Below are 21,661 nucleotides of genomic sequence, written 5' to 3' on the forward strand. Positions count from 1 at the left end.
GCCTGGTGCACCAGCGGACAGGCACCCAGCTCCCCTGTGATCGAAAGCAAAAGCGTGTAGTGGACCCTACACGTGCATGATTCAATCATGCACTGGGCCTCTAGTCTATTTATACATAGATAACAAGTTCAACTTTTTAAATATAATTACATGAAATCAGTGTACCTATGTTTCAAGCTCCCTAAAGAATGTCTTCAAAACAGGTATTTTGAGACCTTGGACATGTTTATTTAAAAATTTGATAAATTATTGGAACTTTTGCCTCAGATAGCTGTAAGTATTAGATAGCCAAATCAGCTAAGCTCAAACAAGATTTCACTTCTCTATTGAATTCATGTTATCTTAGCTCAGTCAAGCAAAAAACCGCTAAGCTGTCCCATTTAAAAAGCTTTTATGCTGAATTTGACACAAAAGCAATCACAAAAGAGACAAAAAGGGATTTCTCTTTTAAAAGCTAAAAGTGGAAAAAATAAATGAAAACTCTGAGCTTGGGTAAATCTCTCTTGACACTGGAAAAGAAAGTTTAAAATCATCAAGAAATAATTTTTCTAAGAATTCAATGCCAAGTTTGGACCAATCTTAATAGCCTGGGGAACAGGTTGGGAAGTCAACCAAGATACTGCCAAATGAAATAAGTCCCATGATGACCATTGCTGGCAATTTTAGGTGTCAATAGCATATCATCTTACCTCTTATGAAAGTTAAATGTCACCATATTTCATAGTATTCTGTCATAGCTATTGGCAGGGATTTTGATTAGAATAGAAATCCTGTATGATTTTCCCTACTTTCTATCTTTCCATCTCAAAAGAACATCATTGTTTTGTCAGAGCCATGGATAAGATCGAATGAAGCTATGTGGTTAATAAAAGCAAGTACTTACTTTATGCTTTTGTTTCTAAAAATTAAGGGTTATATAGGAAAGACATTAAACATATATTATGCACACTTCTTAATGATCTGCTCATTCATTATTGCCATATAGGCATTGTACATGCAGTCTGTTCTTTTGCCAAATCAAAAGTCTCTGGTTTACATCTCCTTCCACCCTACCCGTACTTTCAAGATGGACTTTTCCCAGATGCCATCTCAGATTTGATTTGTACTTTGTGAAGAGGTTGTTATTGTTCCATTTTTTCTCCATTATTTTCTAATACAGAGAGGAGGTTTTTGAAATATCCAATGAGTAAGAAAATGTTTAAAGATGAAACAATGAAATATTATAAAGAATTAAAAATAACTATTAAAAGTTATATAGCAACATATGTAAATATTTCATCAATAATACTGACTTAAAAATCATAAATCAAAATTTTATCTACATTATGAAGAGAAATAAAATATGCATATAGGAAAATATTAGAGATAAATATTAGCAATCATGAACACTAACATCAGAATTGTAGGTGATTTTCCCCTTTCATTCAGGTATGGTGACTGGTTTAAAATTTCAAAGAGTGCAACAGTGATGGTGGTTGTCTTTGAAACCATTTCATTGGTTTCTTGGTGACATTGAGGACAGTCATCAGTGATCAGTTCTGTAGACACAGTCTAATGACTGCCTTACAAGGCTCACTGTCTCTCTTGCTAATCTCAGGCACAAAGACTCAGAAAAAAATTATGGAACAAAAAGGTCTTTGGTCAAATCATTCAATGTCTCCCTATGTCTATTTTCACATTTTCTTCCTAAAAGAAAATTGTAAGTGATAAGCCAGCTAATATCATTCAGTAGTGAGAACACAGTAGACATAAAGCCTAGACCTCCATTTTATAGGCTCCCTGACTTGCATAAAAATTAAAAATAGTAGTTTCATTAAAAATGGAATCCAATTTGCAATAATCTTTTTTAGTTTTTCATAGTAAAACAGAATATATAAACTTCTCCCCAGTATATTATTTCATTACTTTTATTTTCTACTTGTTGGCTTATCAGTAATATAATCTTACTAGAGGCCCAGTGCATGAAATTCGTGCATGGATGGGGGTGGTGTATGTGTCCCTCAGCGCAGCCTGCACCCTTTCCAATCTGGGACCCCTCTCACAATCTAGGACTGTTGGCTCCCAACTGCTCGCCTGCCTGCCTGCCTGATTGCCCCTAACCATTTCTGCCTGCCAGCCTGATCACCCCCTAACCACTCCCCTGCCAGCCTGATCGATGGCTAACTGCTCCCCTGCCAGCCCGATTGCCCCCAATTGCCCTCCCCTGCCTGCCTGGTCAACCCTAACTGGCCTCCCCTGATGGTCTGGTCGCCCCCAACTGCCTTCCCTTGCCAGCCTTGTTGCCCCCAACTGTTCTCCCCTGCAGGCCTGGTCCCCCCCAACTGCCCTCCCCTGCAAGCCTGGTCACCCCCATCTGCCCTCCCCTTCAGGCCAACTGCCCTCCCCTGAAGGTTTGGTGTGCCCCAACTTCCCTCCCCTGCAGGCCTGGTTGCCCCCAACTGCCCTACCCTGCAGGCCTGGTCTCTCATAACTGCCCTCCCCTTCTGGCCATCTTATGGCGGCCATCTTGTGTCCACATGGGGCAGCCATCTTTGACCACATGGGGGTGGCCATCTTCTGTTGGAGTGATGGTCAATTTGCATATTACCCTTTTATTAGATAGGATATGTCAATTCATAATTACAGTTGTTTCCCTTTCTGATTCTCAGGGCATTTCTTTTCTTTTTTTTTTTAAATATATTTTATTGATTTTTTACAGAGAGGAAGGGAGAGGGATAGAGAGTTAGAAACATCGATGAGAGAGAAACATCGATCAGCTGCCTCTTGCACACCCCCCACTGGGGATGTGCCCGCAACCAAGGTACATGCCCTTGACCGGAATCGAACCTGGGACCCTTGAGTCCGCAGGCCAACGCTCTATCCACTGAGCCAAACCGGTTTCGGCCTCAGGGCATTTCTTGATTCATTTTAACCACATAAATAGACAATGGGTAGAAGAGAAGATATGTGAGGTCATTTATAAGAACAAGCAGTATACTGTATGTTCACATCTTAACTCAGCCACTTGTAAGCGCAGTTACTCAACTTCTCTAGGCTTCACTTTTCTTACCTATAAACTGGAAGCAATAATAGTGTTTTTCTTGGAAGGTTTTTGAGGGAATAAAATAAGCCAATATATGTAAAGTGAATCACAGTTTTTGACAAATAGCAAGTAATTACTAAATGCTAGTTAGTATTAGTTTTAGCATTAGAATTGCTCTTAGTTTTACCATATGCCATAATCACTAAATGACAGGAAAATTACAATGTTGGTCATTCTTATCTGTATTATAAACTTATACTAAAGTTGCAGCAATATATATGATTAAATTCCTCACACACATAACACAACCAAAAACATCAGTTGCTATTTTTATGATGTAGTTTTAGACTGACTATTCAAAAGCAATTTTTTTTTTACTTTAAAAGTTTGACGAAGATTGCAATTATAATACAATCTTGTCTTTGTTTTAGGTGTTTAAAACATCTTACTTGTTTTGACAAAAATTGTTTTTTTATTCTTTCATATTTCCTTTTACATTTCTTTTTGTCTCATATTTAAAGTTCCTTGCTTTTCTATGAGCTGTTAAGTCCTAATCATTCTTGCTATCACTTTAGGATTCTCATATGTTTTAAGATGATTATTTCTCACTTGCCAACTTCCAGAGTCTTCTTCTAATCAAATCTGTCACTATATGCCTCTCATCATTCCTTTCCTTCATCTAAGTCAAAGGTCCAGTACAAACTCTTTTTCCCTGTTAATTCCTCCATACCAGTTAACTGCCTTGTCCCATGATTTGCTAGATTCATAGAATCCTAATTTTTTTTAGAGAAGAAAGGAATGATATAACATACTGAGTACCTTATAGATAAGACCAGAGCTATAACCATATATAGGAGACTCTTGAAGATGGTGGTGTAGGCAAACTCAGTACTCGCTGCCTTCCACAACCACATCAAAAATATAACTAAAATACGGAATGACCATCATTTAGAAATGCCTGAAATCTGGAAGAAGAAGAAAAAGAAGAAGAAGAAGAAGAAGAAGAAGAAGAAGAAGAAGCAGAAGAAGAAGAAGAAGAGGAGGAGGAAGAGGAGGGATAAAAAATACGAACAATAAAATAGCAATACACTGAGTGGCCAGATTATTATGATATCTGAACACACAATAATCTGGCCACTCAGTGTATATCCTATATAATAAAATTATAATATGCAAATTGTCCCCTCCATCAGGAGTTCAACCAGCAGGCAGGCTGGTCAACCGCCCATGTCCCCTCCCCCTGGCCAGGCTGGCCGGACCCCACCATGCACAAATTCATGCACCAGGCCTCTCTCTCCATATATATCACACTGAGTGGCCAGATTAGTATGCATTCAGAGATCATAATATTCTGGCCACTCCGTGTAAATACATAGCTATCAAAAATTTAATCTAAAAATAAAAATGAACAAACAAGGAATCTAATGAACAAAATAAATTGATGAATAAAATAGAACCAGGTGCATGGAAACATGGAACAGACTGATGAATCTCAAAGGAAAGTGGTGGGCTAGGAGATTAACCAAAGAATTTATATGCATTACCTATGGACACAGACAATAGGGTGATGAAGGCCTGGGGTGGGGCAGGAACCAGGTAGAGGGAGGCAATGGGGGCGGGAAAGGAGGGCATCTGTAATACTCTCAACAATAAAGATTTAAAAAAGAATAAACGTATAGACTCTATATTTCACATAGTCAGACCAGGAATTGGGAAGAACACCATTAGAAATTCCTAATTTATTCATGTTCATCCAAGTAAGAATATCTTATTGGTAACAAGTATCTTGTGAAAGAGTGAACTTTTATTTGTCTACATGTTGCCTCCAAATGAGATCATGATAAGCCTGTAAAATCCTATCTGACTTTCTAATATTCTTGTCATATAAATAAAAACCTTGTCCTCATAGTTTAGGTCCTTTAAAAATAGACATGGCAGAGACTTATTAAAAGCTTACTACCTCATTATTCCCATTTACTATTCCTGAAATTAAATTAGGAACAAGTTTTGGTCAACAGGATGTGTGTGGAAGTGATGTATATAACCTCCAGCCCTGGCCATAAAATGCCATGGATTGACCACATTTTCTCTTTTTCTCCTGCAGTGACCTTGGGCAGCTATGAGTTAAAAAAGATAGTTTAATAAAATTGGAAAAGCCTGATCTCCAAGTCACCATTTGGGGAAGAGCTCCCAAGAAGGGCTCGTCAACCTCTATTGGACTATGACACAACCAAGAAATTAACCTTAACTGTATGAAGCTATTGGGATTTCAGGAGTTCTTGTTCAAATGAACTTAGTGAAGGTACATATGCTATAGAGCTTAGCATAGTCTAAATTCAGCCTAATTTAGAAATGGAAGCAACTTAACTCAAGAAAATGATTACTTTTTTTCTCAGATGGCATAGCTAATTTGAGATTCAGATACTTGTTTAGCAGAAGGCCTCTTTCTGCCAGAAAAAAAAAAATCTAAACAGGGTTTTGATCAAATACTCAGTCTGACCAAGTTCCCACCAATTTACTTCCCTGTTTAAAGTTTCCCCAAGGCTGCCCTTTGTTTGATATTTAAGGTCTTTCAAAACTGACCCATACATACAAGGTTTGAAATAATTAAATGCATGTAAAGTACCATGCATGGTGCTTGATAAAACATAATCAAACAAATTTTTATTTTCCTTTTTTCTTTCTTTTATTCTGAAGAGTTGTAGTTTATTAAGTGGACAAAAATGTGATGTAGTTTAGGGGAAAGGGGAGGAAGAAAAGAAGGCAGAGAAAGAAGAGAAGCTGGGCTGGAGGTCAGAGAATGGGAGGAGAAAGTGAGAATACACTTTATCTCTGCCTTATCCTTACACACACCCTTCCCTTTTCCATTTGGGGCCCTTAAACAAAGTAGGAAAAAGTAGAGCTGTTACCTTTTCTAAGAAGGCATTAAGAGATTGACTTATGTTCCTACATAAGTATGTTTATCAACTTTGAAGTAGTTGGAAAAGATGTTAAAATGTGAAAACCAGCTCATTTTAAGATAAGGTATTAGTCTAATCTCTAATCTCTACTTTGTCTGTTGTTCATTTTAGCATAAATGTAATTTTCTTTTAATAAGTTTACTTTAAAAATCATTACATTTTAATCCTTGGCATAATTGTCTCCAGTGTACACAGTATTTAATTTTAAGAACATATCTCTGATTCTAACCTTGGTTTCTTTGATTTTCTTTTGGATTGCATCCGTTGTGTAGGGACCCTCCTTCCAGGACTCAAGCTTGCCTCTGACCTGCCCCAAGACCTGCTCAGCTTCTTCCTTAGCTTCCAGCCATTGTGTTGAATCCTTTAACATTTCATTCAACTGTTGCCTCCGGTTCTGAAGGTGTTCCTGTACTTCATCCCACTGATTCTGAATTCTTTCAACTGGAATAAAAGGAAAAATAAATATATAGGATTAAATGCTAGTCTTAAGATATTTTCAATTTAACATCCAAATATCTCACATTCTGTATTACTCATTAAAAAAATTATTCACTTTGTTATAGCTAGGATGATCAACAACTGAATTCCTTACTGGTTTTCAATGGCAAACATGAGTTTCTATTAAATTATCTCCCTGAAGGTAACCTAGAACATCAATACTATATGTAAAAATGTAAATCTGTTTAGTCTCAATCCCTAGAACCAAATATGAATAAAATTTTAGAAAGGTTCTTTGGCAGAATACCCCAAACACCTTGCCTTTACCACTTCAGATTCTAACAGTCTGACTTCTGATGCCATCATTGGCAGTTCATTCCTTGAAGGCTTTGTATTACCACGAAGACTTTGCTTTGCCATCTAAGTGGTAGGCTAGATACACCAGGGAACTGACACTTCCCCTCGTGCCAATTCACCTCCCAGGAAAAGCCTGTAGGCAATGACTGATGGTAGTAGGCATTGGGATATGAATATTTTAGCCCTCTTCATGCTAGGATACATAACTGTGAGGCATGTGTTTTTCAATAGTCTCAGAGTTCTCCCAGTGAGATAAAGCTCCACAGTGGTAACCTGCTTGATAATGCACCATCCTTTATTGGCTGTCTTGCCATACCCGTCTCACTTGCTCACTTCCTTACTAATATTTTTCTCAGCTCCCAAATAAATCACTTGCTCTTAAAATCTTTTTCTAGGGCTTTCTTCTGGGGAAACCCAAGAGCAGATGGGCGTTCTGGAAATTTCTTATAACAATATCTAAAAATTCATGCTGATTATATTTTATAAGTATGACAGGCTTATACTGAACCTATTTTTTGGTATCATTGAGAATCAAAGATAATGGATGGATTGCCTATAGATTATGCTCTGAAATACTCCAATTTAGAATGCTAAAATAAATATGACCACACTATTTTTCTTTCTTTTAAGGATCATAATATTTTTTCTTTATTCTGGTTTCATAAAACGGAAATAATGACATGGAAAACAAGTAATGAACCACCATCACTTTATCCCTTAAGTAAAAAATCTGACAGACATTCTAGATTCTTTCCTAAGCCTCACTGAACACCATATTTTATTGGTTACTAATTTCTCTAATATAGAACGCCCCTCTTTCCACATATTACCACAGCAAAGTTCTGTTATATTTTGCCTACATGTGTGCAATAGATTCCATGTAGTCCTCCACTTCAAGCTTCTGTTTTTCAATATAACATCTACACCTTAGACAGAGTGATGACTAATATAGACCTGATCACCTCATTCTCTCATTTAAATGCTTAATTGTCTTTCCACCATCCTCTGGAATATTTAGTTTGATGTACATGTTTTTCTCTGTGATCTGGCCCAAACAGTCTGAGAGGTTTATTTGCAAAAGAATAAGGTACAACATAATCAGGGTATAGGAAAATCACCAAAGATATACAAGAACTAGGCCTTGCAGTAGTGGTGCTGTTACTATATCTAGGCACAAGAAATCAGGGGAGGGAAAAGTGGCCAGAAGCCAAGAATTATGAGGAGAAACCACCTTCAGAAGAGCAATAACCTTTTGTCAAGGGACATAGTCAGCCTGAGGCAACTTCATAGGGAGGCAACTAGGAGAATAAATATCCTGACCTTACTCAACCTGCTCTCTTCAATTTCCAAATAGGGCCCCCCAGTGGCTAAACCAACTGGAAGCCAGAGGGCATGGGAGATCTATGATGACACAGATCAGCCTCCCAGAGTAGACAGCAGGGTAGGGAAGGGCAAAGCCTGGTTATGCGAGGACAAGTAAAATATATACAGCACAGACTTCACTCATATGTGAAATCTAATGAACAAAATGAACTAACAAGCAAAACAGAGACAGACTCATAGATAGAGAGAAGGCTGACACCAGTTGGGGGGTATTAGAGGTTGGGTGGGGGTGGAGGGATCAAGCAAAGGAGGGAAAAAAGGGAAAGCAACTCATGGACATGGATAACTGTGGGGGGAGGTGGAGGAGGGTATATGGGGGATAAACGGTGATGGAAGGAGACTTGTCTTGGAATGGTGAACACACAATACAATATACAGATGACGTATTATAGAATTCTATACCTGAAACCTGGATAATTTTGTTAATCAGTGTCATCCCAATAAATTCAATAAAAAGGAAAAAAACAGCACAGTATTATAAAATTGTGCTTCTTATTTCATCATGTCAGCTCAGTTTTTCTTAATTAACTCTACTGTTGCCTCAAAGTTTTGAGAAGTCATGAGTTAGATAAGTACTTGAGATATTTTGTAAATAACTATCAGGACTAGATAAATACTGTAAGACTAGTTATTGTGACATGAAATCAAGAATCTGGTATCTAGAAAACTAAGAGGCACTCATTATTTTTATTGGGTTCATTTCTGTCAAGGTGTTTGTTATGTTGCAAAACCAGCCAACATATTATATTCCAACTTCAGTTAACATGCCAACTTATGTTTAAATGTCAGTCTTTCTTTATAATCTTTGAGCACTATTCTTTTTTGTTTGTTTCATTGTTGTTGTTGTCCCACTGGGAAGTACTGCATCTGTTATAGTTGAGATGTATAGTTATTGATTATTCTTCTATTTTATCTTTAGTTTACAAAATTAATAGCGTAAATGCTATTATAAGAAATTGCTTAAATATATAAATAAAAATGTCTTTAAGTGTTCTGAAATATTTTTCCATCATAGAACAACTTAGAACTGATATTCTAATTACAATCCATTTTTTCAATTTATAACAGGCTACTTTATTATGTACTAGTGGCCCGGTACATGGATTCGTGCACATTGAAAAGAAAATAATTAGAAGAAATATTTTAATATCGCTATTTGCCCTTTCTCTGCAATGGAAACGTCAGACCCACCGCTGGTCGCCATCTGCAGGGTGATCAACTGGGCAATCGAGCCCCCGCTCGCACCTGCCTTGGCCTGGCGCTGCCCAGTCACCTGCTCCACCATCCTGCTGTGGTCTCGCTCTCCTTGGGGCCCATTGGAGCCGGCAGCACCTCCACTGCCACCCACTGCCAGCACCACATCGCAGATACTTGCCATGTTCTGCACCACCCCCTGGTGGTCAGCACATGTCATAACGAGTGGTCAAACTCCTGGTTTCCCTGTCAAAATCCCAGTCGACCACCTGCCCGAGGGGACAATTTGCATATTAAGCTTTTATTATATGATAGTTGGCACTTTTTTTCTTAGCCTATTGACATATACTATCTGTAATTGAAGACAATAAAATTGACTTTCCTTAAAAAGACTTTGTTCTAATTTGGCTTTGCCTAAATCAGCTTTAATTAGTGACAAAATTTTTAGAATGCCTAGTATTTCTTACATAAACCTGGTAAGCCATTCATATTCATACCAGTGAATACTTTGTAATCCTATATTTCATTTCAGTAGCATAGATATAATGTGTATTTTTAAATGACCATCACTTGATATGAATAAGTAGTTTTTCCTATTATGTGTGTAGATATTTCTTCATTGTAGAAAAAGGAGGGAACTTTTATAGTTTAGACCATTATTTCAGACAAACACAATTTCAATGTCTGTTCAATCTTAGCAATGCAAGTTTTCATCCCAAAGTGGCCATGGGTGTGTAAGGTAGCAAGATAAAATAGTTCATTGGGATGTGTACCTCGCTAAGGGTGTGCTTTCTCATCTTTGACCTTCAACTGTACATGATAATCAGATAATACTTAATTAGATAAATTTATAACCTATAGACTTACTCAACAATCCATCTAATCCTCTATGTACTGTTACTCATCAATCCATCCAATCTTGTCTGTTGGTCACCATTTTATTTAGCATCCACTACATAACAAGCATTATGCTAAGCACTGGGTAAACAAAGAGTCTAAGATTACCTGCCTTCTGGTTGGTGCCTGTTAGATAGAGGCATTATTCATTATCTACTCAAAGAATCTAGGATGAGCTGTTCCAGGGAAATAATGAGTTTTGAGGATCATCCACATTGGACTATTATGCAGTCAGATGGACTGAAGGTGCTATTGCATAGATGTACAGGGTGGACAAAAGTAGGTTTACAGTTGTTCATATGGAAAATAATACAATAATTAATGTATAATAACACAAGAATAAACTGTGTTTCACATACTCACAACTATAAACCTACTTTTGCTCCACCCTGTATATTTTGAGAGAGAAATCTGGGACTACAAATCACTACAGAAGAGAAAAAAAGGAAGCCATCAATGTGAATGCATTTTCAATGATATGGTGTATAGATTAAGCAGAACAGAGGGTTAAAAATTGAGCACTAGAAAAATACAACACAAAGACAGGACATAGCAAAAGTAGCCAATAAGATGAAAAATGACTAGAGAGGCAAGAGAATACTTGGAAAGTGAAATTTTAGAGAAACATGGACAAGAATGAATTTTAAAGAACACTTTTAAATGCCATAGATGTCACAAGAATTGCTAGAAATAATATTAAAGAACAGTTATTTGAAAACCTGTTCTGCTCAAAGCACTGTTTTAAGTTCTTGACAAGTAATAACTCATTTAATCATCATGATGATATTATGATCTAGGTATCATTGTTTATGTTGTTGTTGCTGTTCTCATTAAACAGATGAAGAAACAGAGACAATGATAAAGAACTGGTTTAAGGTCATACGGATAGTGAGTGGTAGATCCAACACTTGGGCCCAATCAGTCAGACTCCCCAAAGCCTGTGCCAAAACTATTCATTGGCTTTGACCACATGGAATTCCTTGAAGACCATACAGGAAATTATTTTAGTGAAGCAGCAGAAATCTTATTGTAGGGAATTGACAAATGAATCAGTCAATGATGGATGAGAGTTGGAATAATTACCCCTTATCGGTGACAACTATGAGGTGTGATTTTCTCTATTTGCCAGGGTTGAGCAGTAGTTGCTCACAGCAATAATCTACTCAATAATTGGCTTAATTATTGGCTCCTTTCCTTATTTCACTGTCTCACTTCCCTACTGGTACTTCCCAGGATAACCTTACAAATAAACTACTTTCACTCAAATCATTATTTGAAGGTATGCTTCTGGGGGAACCTAGTTGAAGTTAGAGTTTTATTCATTAAAAAAATCCTTAGTGTACAACCCAGTGCTTGACACTTAGTATACTTTCAATAACTGTCAAATGAATTGTATATGTAGACTATTTCAATTATTCATGCTTCCTCTTTATAATGATGTAAAAATGCCACTTCCAAAGTTAACTCTTGCCCAGTACCTGAGTCTTTCTTCCTGAGAAGCAATCAGCTTCTTTATTGCATTTTAAGTTTACATAATTTGAACATAGGCTTAAGTCTTTTACATTTCCCTTTTTTTGTTTTCTTTTTACTTTTCATGATCTCCATTATAAGTAAACAAATTTTCTCTGGGCACCCTTTATTTCTAATAATGCCTTTACATGAACCATTTTTGTTTATAAAACAACTTCACTGTTATGTTTACTAGTAGAATATTCTCCTTTGATTAAAAAATCCATAAATTAAAAACTATGGAGAGGGAATCCTATGAGTTAAAATTAATTAAATGATCACTCTTTCTCTAACATTCTTAAAATCAATGTAGATCAGAGATAATCTGTGGGAATGTCTTGTTACTTTAACCTGTTTATTAAATTAAATTTTGGACTGACTAGTATTGAAAAATACATGTGTATACTGGATAAGGGATTTTTTTTTTGTTAATCCTCATCTGAAGATATTTTTTCCATTGATTTTTTAGAGTGGATGGAAGGGAGGGGGAGATACAGAGAGAAACATCTATGTGAGAGAGACACATTGATTGGTTGCCTCTTGCACTCTCCGATCAGGGCTAGGGACTGAGCCTGCAACTGAGGTACAGGACCTTTACCAGAATTGAACCTGCAACCCTTCAGTCTGTAGGCTGATACTCTAACCACTGAGCAAAACTGGCTAGGGCAGGATGAAGATATTTTTGTGGGCATTTTCAAACTTTGAAACATACTGCATTCTAGAGGATAATAACAACAATAAAATAACTTATTGTTAATAACTTAAGTACAATTAGATGAATACTAGAAATACAGTCAGCAGATGTATCTCCCCTTGTGAAATAATTAACCATATGTGGGAATCCATTTTGCAAAGAAGAAATTATGGAAAGATTATTTCTATTACAAAAGGACTCACCATAAGATTTCCCTATACACTCAATTTGTCAAGTGTATTTAAAATATTATTTGACTTGTACTCCACTCCCAGGTATTGCATACCTATATTATACTTCCAGAGATATCCATACTTATATTCACCAAAGATATGTACTAAATTGGAAGAGTCCCCAACTGGAAATTACCCAAATTCTCATCTGCTGTAAAATGGATAAATACTTTGTGATATATTTATCAATAGAATACCATATAACAACAATTAAGAAATATCTACAACTATGTGCAATCATATGTAATAATCTTACAAACATAATGTTGAGGGGAAAAAGTCAGCCCAAAACAAGGACATACTATTTTATTCCATGTACATAATGTACAAAAACTGGAAAAAGTAAGAATATTGTGAAAATTGCAATAGTGGTTACTCTTGTGGGACTGGTAGTCACTAAAGGAGACATGATGAGGGCTTCTCAGGTTCTGGTCATTTCTTGATTTGAGTGACAATTACACAGATGTATTCAGTTTGTGCAAATTCACCGAGCTAGACATTTATGATGGGTGCACTTTTCCTGATGTATATTGTACTTCAATAAAAATTTAAATAAAATATTATTTGACTTGCAAAATGTATTCTCATACAACTTTGAAAAATTCATCTTTTTAATAGGGTTGCAACCTGTGAAATATGCATGACTTGGGCAGATACAAATGATAATGAGAGATGCATGGCTTTGCTAAGGACACGATACAATTTAGACCTTAGAATTGTGTGATAAAGATCATTGCAGAAATACTCATTGGACAGTGAACCAGACTAGATTCACAGAAACAAATGAGCACATAGAGAGTAATGAAGCAGCTATTCAGTTATTTAATAAAAGAAACAGAGCAGTGGAACTGAGTGATAAAACTGTCCTAAGGGTAGACCTTATAGAAACATATACAATTTTTTAGAAGTTCTAGATATATTCCATTTTGCCAAGGAATGAAAGTAAAGATAGTATCTGAAGATCATCTAAAAGAAACTGTTATCTTGGAACTGGACCACTGTGGCAGTTGGACATGAAACAGACATGGTAATTGTCCATAATTGGACAACAATTTAAACTACAGAATTTTACCACAGTCACAACACTTCATCCAGGATATTATTGATAGACCAAAGATATATTATGACAATGTATTTTTGTCACTAGAGCCCATATTGTTAGATTTGCATTTATACCAGATTCATCTGACATACAAAAGTGAAATAATAATAAAATATATGCATATAAACTCAGACAATCTGTGCATGTTGGCAGTTGAAAAGCTATCCAAATGTGTGCATTTCTTCTCTCAGAGGTCCATCATAGAAAGCTTCTCAACTGATTTGTGCCATAAGTAAACACTGGATAATGAAAGGAAATAAATAACCATTGCTAAGACTCAGGATGACAGACTGGAACTCAGCATGTGTCCTGATTTACAGATCTCCAAAAGTGCCAAATTGGAAACACAGCAATCACGTCAAGAACTACAATATTGTAGAGAAAGAAACAGTTCAGTTGATTGAGTCCTTACCAATCTATCACTTCAAGTTTTTAAGCTAGCTATGTTGGCTTCTCAATACACATTCTTGACTGATACAAATTCCCACAACATCTCTCCTCGGGAAAAATGTTATGTACAAAAATGAAATGATTGCCTTTTGAATATACATTGCAACAGAACAAAGAGCAGCTCTGTTGCAATTTCTGCACTGAACTTACAGTCTGAGAATTAGAAGTTACTGTGAGTAAATTTTAGAGAAAAAAACTTGACAATTTAATCTGCAAATGTTGATTGCCACAACTTTAATTTCCTCAGCTGAGGTCATATGAATGGGTGAAGAGTAGCATATATTTAACTATGGTCAACTGTAAGGAAAATGATCCCAAATGAAATTAAGACAAGGAGCTCTGAACTATTTTTTAGGGGCAGAAAAAATGCAAGAATCACAATGCACTGTTACTTGAGGCTAAAATAGTCAACAAAATGTTAGGCATGAAAAACTGAAATAATGATAGTTGTACAAACCAAAGAATTGCCGTGAAGATAAAGTTAAAAAATTAATAAAAGCATCACGGACCACACTAAAGCAAGGTGTTATTGCTTCTCCATATAGAGAAGCTTCAAAAATGAATTAAAGTCATCAGCAAGTATTCCTGATCTGCTAGGAATACACTGTGGATCTCAGTGATTCCCCCAAGTACACAAGAGTTCCGGTAGAATACATCTGGCTGGAAGAGTTAAAGTGCAGGTAAATAAACGCTTTGAAGTCATATGAATGGGTGAAGAGTAGCAGATATTTAACTATGGTCAACTGTAAGGAAAATGATCCCAATTGAAGTTAAGACAGTGAGTTCTGAACTATTTGTTAGGACCAGAAAAGAATGTGAGAATCATAACGCACTGGTCCTTGAGGCTAAAATAGTCACAGAACGTTAGGTATGATCAAGAGGGGAACTGAAGACAAAGAAACCACCATTATCCTACTCTTGTACAAAGTTAGGATACAACTATACCTTAAGCAATGTGATCCTATTTCAAAAATTGCCATTTAAAGACTTACAAGGAGCCAAGGATAGTGATAGTAATATAACTAAAATTATAGGGAATATTAAGATTTATTCCTCCTGTTTCCACAAGGCATTTAAACATGATTCTATAGAATGTTATCTATAATTAACATCTGTAAAGAGGAGTCTTAAGTTAAACCCATTAAGAAGAGGAAGAAGTAAATGTGCTATCCATGAAGTCAAAGGTAGCCAGTGGGAATGGACATTTGCTCTATTTAGGAACAGGAGAGGAGGAATGTGGTTGCTGTGCAAACACAGAATAAAATGTCTAAAACATTTTGGACCAAAAAGCTGAAAAGAGAGGGGAATTACAGGCACATGATTAAATCCTAGCCACTATGACTACTTTTGATATCTGCTTCTTCTGTAAATCCTGAAAAGCTAGAATTCAGAAAAAGCCAAGAATTTGGTTTAAATTCATGGAAAGCAGACCCAGAATAAATGATTAAGTTAAAATATTTTATAATATTAATATTAGCAGTTAAAGTTAGTTTGAAGATGACAAAGATCAGTAATTTAATGCTATTTTCACAGTCAGTTCACTCTCTGTAAAATGGGGATAATAATAACAGGAAGATTAAAGAAATAATGGACACAGGGCCCTAAGCAGGGTATCTGGCTGCTAGCTATCTCTCAATTATAGGCGTAAAAGTGGGCAGCCATGTACTTTTATAACACCACTGGACTTCTCAAATCTTGAGCTATAAAGCAAAGGGGGTGGGTAGATTGGATAATTCCTGGGGTTCTTTCCAGCTCTAAAAGCCTATGAAATACATGTTCCTTGATGTTTTTGTCAGGGACAGAGGTTTAAGGTTATTGGGAAGAACTGTCACCCTAGTGCCTGGATGAATAAATAGCAGGTCAACAGCCATATATAGTTCCCCTGGATGCACCATTACTATGATTCAGTTTTGCAATCTTATATGCTAAAAAATAAACTCAAGCCAACCTAAAATAATTCCTTTTTACATTTTTTTGTATTAAAGCATAGTTGACATATGACATTATTTTATTTCCAGGTGTAAAATATAATGATTTGGTATTTGTATACTATATTATAAAATGATCGCCACAAGAAGTCTAGTTGATACCCCAAAGTTCTTCCTTTCTGTGGTGATAATATTTTTCTGTATATTGATAGAGGTGTGTATCACACAGGTGTACCCATTCATTAATACTCATTAAATGGTACTGAAAAAGAACAGAATATGCTATCCCACAATATGTCATTTTGGAATATTGATTATTTAGAATTAAAGTTACTGAAAAAAGCCAGTGCAAGGACACTTTGATCTCCTTTGTCCCCCTGAAAGCAGAAAATGAATCTCCCATGTGAAAGATTCCCTCCCTGTACCAGGAGAGTGGAACAAAGACATACTTATCACTAGAGATAGGGAATTCTGGGACCACAAGTCTGTGTAACAAACCTTGTTACTTCCTCACTAATTTACTACCCCAAGCCCTAACTTCTCTGTCTTGTCAATTCTTCACAAATGTATTGTTTCTTTGTCTAAAAGGTATAAAAACTGCCTGCTCTGGCCACTTGAGCTCCTATATATACGAAATTAAATTTGTTTTTCTCTTGTTAATCTATTTTATATCAATTGGATTTTTAAACTAGCCAAAAAACCTACCAGGGAAGAAGGGAAAAGTTTTATCCACTGCTGTTTACATAAGATTTGTTCACTTGACACTGTATAAATTTTCCTGAAAGCAAACAAACAAAAATAACTATAAATGAATATTGAGCTCTAGTTAATGATATGCATGCTGAAGTGTTTAGGTGTAAAGAGTACTAATGTCTCCAAACTTACTTTGAAATGCATCAGAAAATAATAAGGAATTGATAGGCAGATAAATGGATAAAGTGATAGCAGAATTTAGATGGTGGGTTCATGGGCATTCATTGTATAATTCTTTCAGCTTTTCTGTGTATTTGAATTTCTCATAATAAAATGTTAGATAAAATGTTCTCTCACAGCAAGCACAAAGCAGGGTATTACTTAAGCAGCTTTCTAAGTCATTAAGATCACTTTCCAATTAAGAAAACAATACCATCTGTGGAATAAGGAAGTTTAAAACATAGTAAACAGCATTTATAGGAGTGGAAATGATACAATGTTTTGCTCAAAATCACACCCAATGTGTATGGATAGGAGTTGAAAATGGAATTCAGACAGTTCTCTTTAATTTTCTAATCAACATACTGTCAAAAACCATATTACCTCCTTTAATGTATGATGACTATTCTAATAGAGAAAATGGGCTAGTCCTCTGAAGAAAGCTCACTCTCCTGTTTTGGTTATAAAACATAGGAAATGTGTGTTGGTTTCCATAGTGAAAGATGAATTAAACTAAAGGAGGACTGCATTTTTGCCACTGGTTGGAGAGTAATATCAATGATGAGAATCACTGATAGGCTGCCTCCTGCACTCCCCCTATTGGGGATTGAGTCCACAACCCTGGCATGTGCCCTGATTGGAATCAAACAGTGACCTCCTGGTTCATAGGTCAATGCTCAACCACTGAACAATGCCAGCTGGGCGATTTTGAAGTATATTATTTAATCATTAAAAAATAAACTAAAATGAATTAATTTAAAAAAATGGCTTCCTTTTGCAGGGGCTAGTTATTGGTTAAGATGAAAGCTTGAAGTTGAGGGAAACACTTTATCTATAGTTGTACAAAAACATTTCAGTTTATAATCCTAGGTCACTCACAAGATACAGAAAAGAAACTCTAGATATAATATAGATAACACCATATTGCTAGACAATCATGTGTCTGGCATGCCTCAGTCATCAACTAATTAAATACCAAATGCAGAAAATAAAGTACTCACAACTCCAAAGGGTTCAGAAAGAGTTAATTAAACTGGAACTAAAAGTGGTGTCAGGTGGGTACTAGACTTATAGAGATGATTATTTTGCAAGTTATATGTCTAATGACTGTGTTGTACATCTGAAACTACTATAATATTGTATATCAACTATAATAAAACAATTTTTTTAATAGGAAAGAAAGTAAATTGGAGCTAAAGGGTACCATTAAAATTCTAGCACTGCAGATTTACTATTGTGTTATCAGCATGTGATTCAGACAATAAAACTCAATCTTCACTGTAAATTTGCACATCTAAACTGATGCATTTGTTGGAATATAAATATGTGTAAAACATGTAGAAAAAGGCATTATTTTTCTCTCTGAACACAAATTAAATTTCAGCCCTGTGCCTATCACTCAAAATTTTATTTGACAAGTGCTGAAAATTCAAGTTGTACTTGGAAATCAAAATGGGCTTACTCATATCTTCACAAATACACTCCACAGTCTAGTCATCCACTTTAAAGGATAAGAATAAATACATATAAAACAATTATTTTAACAGAAACTATGGGCTAAAAAGCAAAACGGCAAGTATTATCTATTGATGGACTTTTCTGTATTTCCAGTCTCTCTTAGCTTCTTCTTTTCAGGTTTAGGCATCTCTCTTACCCATGCCTAATTCCCTCTCTACACTCAGTATGCCAATTGCTTCCACTTCCTAAGAGAACTGATTCTCTTTTTCGCCTATCCTGTATCTTCAATCTCAGTATAGAACCTCATCTAAAAAGAAAAGAAACAAAAATTCTTTCTTCTGGCTCTACACCCTGTCTGGCCAATCCAATGTCTTTCTCCTTCATGGAAATGTTTTATACCAGCACTACTTAAACAATGGTTTGTCTCAGCAGCAGCAGCATCAGCATCATCTGGGAACTTGTTAGAAATGCAGTATCTCAGGCCCCATCCCGACCTACTGAATAGAATCTGCATTTTTAAACAAGAGGCCTTAGTGATTTGTATCCACATTAAAGTTTGAGAAGCACTGGTCTACACTCACTATACCACACATATCCTTCTCAGTTACTGCATTTTGACTTTTAACACTGAAATTACTTTTGATAATGATTACTTTTAAGTTACTAAAGCATTGGAGATTCTAAAGTCTACTTTTCCAGAGCCCCCCTTCTGTATTTTCCATCACTGATGAAGCTTCCTTAAAGCCTTCTCCTTTTGGTTAACATGGGAACATCTATTTTAGATTTTATTCTGTCTCTTTGGCTTCTCCTCAGCCTCCTCTGCTCATCTTCTAAATGTTACTATTACTTTGGGGTCTCCTTTTAACCTTACCTTTTCACTTTATATATTTTCTCTGGTAAGTTTATTTATATTGTTTTCTTTATTACCTTTACAATGATCATAGCTATATCTGCATTTTAAGCTAAAAACTACTTAGCTTCATATCCAGATTGCCAAACCTTCACTAAATATCTTTTAAATACTCAACATATCTGAAATTGATCACATCATCTTCACCCTTCTCTCTTAATCACTGACACACATCTGTTCCTCTACCTAGTCATTCTAGGAGAAACTTCCAAATCATACTTAGTTCCTCTCTCTTCCTTATCCTTTAACCAAGATTCCAAGTCATTTATTCAACCTCATTAATTTCTCTTCCAACCTCTTTATCATCCAGTTGTCTCTTCCCTAGACAGTTTTAATTAAAAGCTTTCTGATGCTCTGTCTTATTTAATAATCATAATCTCACCTGCACATTTGAATCAACTAGAGAGTCTTAAAAAATACCCAATATCTGGGCCCTATCCTCAAAAGATTTTGATTTAGTTGGTTTGGGGTAGAATCCAGGCACTGGCATTTTTTTGAAAGCTGCCCCTAGTGATTCTGATATGCAGCCAAGACTGAGAACCACTGCTCTAATACTAGCTTTTGCACTCCCACCCATCTTCAGGACTCTGGTCAGAGAAGGCTTTTAAAGATTAAAATCTGAGTTTGTCATCACTTATTAAATTTCTTTAATGTCACCCTTTCATTGTTTTCATAATGAAATAAAAACTCATGACCTTACAAGATATTTTGTAATATATCCATAGTCTACATTTCCCCTTTCTTTATTTCCATTGCCTATTGTGAACTCTACACTCCAGCTTTAAAATCACACAAGAGTCCTCTCTATGCACTATGTTACCACATGTCTCACATGTATCTTTAATTTTCCTCAGCCCAGAATATTCCCTAGCCTTTTTCACTCTGTAACATTCTGCTCAAAAGTCACTATGTAATACCTTAATCAATAAAGTAAAAAAAGTCACTGCCATAGTCATTTTTCCCCCTGAACATTTTCTTCCACTCTACCCACGCGTTATTTCAGGGGCTTGGGTAGGTACCCTGCCTTAAGGTTTCAAGAGCACTCTGTTCTTGCCTTACCTCTGAACACACTGATTATACTATTTGGCAACTGTCTGTTTACTGTCTGTAAATAGAACTCTGAATGGTAATTACTTGAGGAAAGAGAATGTATTTTTATACCCAGGACCAACACAAGTTTGGCATATAGGAAGGTGTAAAGAAATGTGTGGAAAAGGAGAACACAATTTTAAGCCACAAACAATAATTTGTGCGCTACTGAAAAAACAAAAAAAAAATCACAAACATACAATATATAAGCAAAACAATATATATACCACTAGCCAATGTTATAAAAATAAACTACATGTTCAATTTTTTTTTTTAGACTGTGAAAATGGGGCTTCTGTCTTAAGAGGAAGAGAGCAAATGAATTAATGGAGTACAGCTTAAATTGATTCTTTTTTTTAAAAAAAATAAAATGTTGGCCTCTTTTTAAAAAAAATATATTTTATTGATTTTTTTACAGAGAGGAAGAGAGAGGGATAGAGAGTTAGAAACATCGATGAGAGAGAAACATCGATCAGCTGCCTCTTGCACACTCCCTACTGGGGATGTGCCCGCAACCAAGGTACATGCCCTTGACTGGAATCGAACCTGGGACCCTTGAGTCCGCAGGCTGACACTCTATCCACTGAGCCAAACCGGTTTTGGCTTAAATTGATTGTTTTAAAAGTATTTAAAAATATATTTTTATTGATTTCAGAGAGGAAGGGAAAGAGAGAGAGAGAGAGAGAGAGAGAGAGAGAGAGAGAGAGAGAAGAGAGAGAGAAGCATCAATGATGAGAGAGAATCATTGATCAGATGCTTCTTGCACTCCCCCAGTGCGGATTGAGCCTGAAGTCCGGGCCTGTGCCCTGACTGGGAATCTAACCTTGACCTCCTGGTTCATAGGTCAACACTCAACCACTGAGCCACACCTGCTGGGCCAATTGATTCTTTTAAATGCTTCTCCAGAAGAGCAAAATGTGATATTAAAAATAAATACAGATCAATCAATTACAGTTCATTTGACACATATACTATTATTAAGACAAACACAGGCTCAGTGATATAAAACATATTTTAGATTAAAATATTGGCTGAAAAGTCAGAAAGGAAAGTGTCTGAAAGTCTTGCACTGCTGTTCCCTAGCCCCATTTTGAGGTAATCATTGCTTATTTAAACCTCAGCAAC

The 21,661-nt window shown here is 36.0% G+C and overlaps 1 protein-coding gene across 4 annotated transcripts in view; it reads right to left on the bottom strand.

Moving 5' to 3' along the window:
* The window catches only part of DMD (dystrophin), a 1,914,059-nt gene that overhangs the window by 625,268 nt on the left and 1,267,130 nt on the right, over positions 1 to 21,661 (bottom strand). For all 4 annotated transcript variants that reach the window (XM_054720874.1, XM_028129748.2, XM_054720891.1 and 1 more), the window contains one exon: positions 6,212 to 6,423. In XM_054720874.1, the coding sequence (XP_054576849.1) occupies positions 6,212 to 6,423 (212 nt within the window). The remainder of the gene's footprint in view (positions 1 to 6,211; positions 6,424 to 21,661) is intronic.

The sequence above is a fragment of the Eptesicus fuscus genome, chromosome 1 (assembly GCF_027574615.1).
Source record: "Eptesicus fuscus isolate TK198812 chromosome 1, DD_ASM_mEF_20220401, whole genome shotgun sequence".
NCBI lineage: Eukaryota > Metazoa > Chordata > Mammalia > Chiroptera > Vespertilionidae > Eptesicus > Eptesicus fuscus.